At 28.7% G+C, this 3464-nt stretch overlaps 1 protein-coding gene across 1 annotated transcript in view; it reads left to right on the forward strand.

Annotated features, from left to right (window-relative positions):
- LOC106467335 (laminin subunit alpha-2-like) overlaps positions 1-3453 on the forward strand; it is a gene marked incomplete at its 5' end in the record, with an annotated part of 162333 nt that extends 158880 nt beyond the window's left edge. The window contains 3 exons of the mRNA XM_022395494.1: positions 1411-1544; positions 1836-2064; positions 2773-3453. Of these exons, the coding sequence (XP_022251202.1) occupies positions 1411-1544; positions 1836-2064; positions 2773-2930 (521 nt within the window). The remainder of the gene's footprint in view (positions 1-1410; positions 1545-1835; positions 2065-2772) is intronic.
- Positions 3454-3464: the final 11 nt, after the last annotated feature.

A 3464-nucleotide genomic window follows, 5' to 3' on the forward strand; every position in this document is an offset into this window, starting at 1 on the left:
AGGTTTATTTACAAATATTATTTATGGGTCTGTATATTACTTGAAACCATAAGAAGTATACATGATTATTAAAAAAATTAAAAATAGATAAAATTCGCATTTTATGGAGGATATTACTTTTAATGTTTTAGTACATTATTTTGAAATCCCCAAAAAATTGTAAGTTCAAATCTGTAGCAAATATAAATATTGTAATCATTTCTTATAAATACGATTTCCTAATGTAATTTTCCAAGATATTAAAGATTATAATGCAAAAAAATTAAATTTATTAAAAGCAATAGGCTTTATGTTTCTTAAACTACCTACATTTGTCAAAGTACTTATGAATTTTCGAAAATATTCGTCCACTAGTTTTATTGTTGGAATGAAATATAGCAAGACTTGCATTGCCTACTAAGAAAGGCAGTAGCCGGTAGTCATCGGGTTAAGCTTTGAGTGCATTATAATAATATTGACAGTCAACCATCTGCTGTTTGAAGAATTTCTTCAAGATTCTGAAACAAATGAATATATTATAAACATGAAATGCAAGGTTCATAGCAAAATAATTAATTTTAACAGTGTAGAACAGTGACTGATGGGGAATCTCTAAGATTCATACTCAGCTTGTTGTAGATTGTATTAATGTGAGAAACATATTATTATCCCAATATTAATGTTTTTTCATCAAAGATAGAAAGACAAAAAAAAAAGTAAAATTTCTTTAAGTTCAGGGTAGTTTGATGAACTTGCTACTGTACTTGTATGCATTTCTGTCATAGAGTAGCTAGGGTTTTTTATTTCTTTTTTCACTTGCTAGAATATCTTGATTCACTTCATTCTTTATTATTGCAAATGTTCTCAAATTATGAAAGTAAAGATGTGTAACTTTTACTTTTGCACAAGAATTAAAAGATATCATTAGATAATAGTAATTATCTCAGTGAGTTAATATGAAGTATAATTTATTTCTTCTTCAAGTGAAAAACCACAAATCTTCAATATTGTTCTTAAGAGTGGAAGATAGCGAATATAAGAAAGTAAATCGATTGTACTTAACACTTACTAACAGACTTAATCTTTGAACTTATATCTTACTTTGGAAGAAAGTGTTGAAATTCCTCTTTTTTTTTTTAAACAAATCTGTTAATTCTTAAGTATAGTTTGGTTCTTTTTGTTGATCAGTAACATATTTTTGTATTACTGCTTTGAATTTTCATTTGAAGTGAAACCAAAATTAAATGATATCAACATTATTGGATGACTTTTCCTTGTTTTGATGTTTCTTAATAAACAAAAAATATTAACCTTTTTTTTTCTTTCTTTTTTTGTCAAACAAAAAGAAAAATCCTGTTTTGAGAAGAAAAAAAAAACTACAACTCATTGAGACTTGTATGCCCTACAACTCTGTTGTTTTTATTTCTGTAGACAATGACTTTAACTTGGGGATCAGTCTGAATGTATACTTGGAGTTTAAGACTACCCAGCTGAATGCTGTTTTACTGAGTTTTAGTGATGGAATTGGAGCTGCTTCTTTCAGCATTGAACTTAATAATGGAAAGGTTAGTGCAGTGTCGTTATAAGTAATAATTCTGTGTTACTACATTCTTTTACTATTTTCCAACTAGTGCAAAAGGTTTTTTAAACCAGTTCTTTAAATATTTTTTTTACATACTCTGTATAAGTAAATGAAAATGACATTTTTGATGCAAGTTAAATAGTCTTAAGCTATAACTTTTCTTTTGTACAAAGTTGTAGGTGGGCAAAACAGTCCTCTTTTTTCCTGTTATTTTAAAAACTTAGTTATAAATATTTATAGCTTTATTTAACATTATCACAATCTTTTTGTACAGGTGATTGTCACCATGGCTACTGGAAGAAACATGGAGCCAATCAAAGCTATGAAATCTTTCATGTCTAAGTATGATCTGTGTGATAACATGTGGCATGAGATATTAGTTGAATACAAAGAGAATGTTGTCAGCTTAAAGGTAGATAGGGAAGATTTAGAGTCGGGTATTAGCAAGAGTGAATCAACAACAAGCTACTCTCGTCATCCTCTATACATTGGAGGGCTTCCAGGTACATTTATGTGCATTTTATAACATAGGTTATTTATGCCATTCTGGAGGGCTTCCAGGTACATTTATGTGCATTTTATAACATAGGTTATTTATGCCATTCTGGAGGGCTTTGAAGTACATTTATGTGCATGTTATAAAATAGTAAGTTATTTATGCTCTTTTCAGTAGATGAGAATTTCCAGGCTACTGCTTATTTTTACAAGTTAAGTGTACCTGTCCAAGGTTTAATCTGTGATATGTTGCTAAGCAAACTGCACACTTTCAGTTGTGCATATATTATAACTGTGACATCAGTGTTGCTACCATGCATACTACTGATGATTGCCCTTCATCTGTTCAGTAGCTCAGAATTAAATATGGCTTTACCTAAACCTCAGAGTTCTCTGGTCTGGACTTTTAGCTCATGTGTTAAAGTGTGCTGATCAAGTTGAAAGTAAAATATATATATACTTTTTCAGTACATTAGAGCATTTGTGCATTTTCTGTGATGTACCATTATTTTGAAATTAAAATACCATATTATATTCATTGGTGAACTTCATTTATAATAACATATTTTTCATACAATGCATAGTTTTCCCATTACTTAAGATTATTACAAATTTTAAATAAATCTTGCTTGTTTTAAAATAATATTGGTTTCTGTTTGACTGTCTGTGAGGATATCTTTCAAACAAGACTTAATTCTGTATCTTATACTTTCCAGAGAGTGCACCTAAAGGAATGCTTCAGATTCAAGAGAACTTTAAGGGCTGCCTGAGAAACGTTTCTATCAATAACAAACAGTTGAATTGGGTTCATTTGGATGAACTTCGAAATGTTTTGCCAGATTCTTGTCCATCTTCTAATCTTATCTCTATCTAAGTTGATAAATTTGAGTTTACACACACAATGCATTGAATGATATTGTCCAAGTGAGACAAATTACTAATATTGTTAATCAATTTCTTTTAATTTACTAATTATTATGTAAAATTTATTATGAATAATAACGTTTTGAACTCAACAAATGGTTGCTTATTTTTGACATGGGGTGTTAATACAGTGGTATAGTTTGATTTAATTAAAATTATACTTAAATCAGGCACATTGGTAGTGACTTGAATTAAAATTCATTTCTAATATTATGAAATAGCAACAAGTTTTTACAAACATGAGTTTCAACACATTCATGTGTCATTTTCAGTCCAACAAAACTAATGAAACCAACAAAGATGTCCCTAATTAAAAATCCCTTACTTTGATATTGCTGGTACGAAATTTATCTAATTTGAAATTAAAAATATAAGAATTATTATTGGAAAGAAGGTAAGATTTTTCATTTAACTATTAAATTGTCAGAATCCAAAACTTGCATTTTATATATACAATAGTGGGTAATCCAAGATTATAAAAAAA

Source organism: Limulus polyphemus, unplaced genomic scaffold (genome assembly GCF_000517525.1).
Source record: "Limulus polyphemus unplaced genomic scaffold, Limulus_polyphemus-2.1.2 Scaffold2572, whole genome shotgun sequence".
NCBI lineage: Eukaryota > Metazoa > Arthropoda > Merostomata > Xiphosura > Limulidae > Limulus > Limulus polyphemus.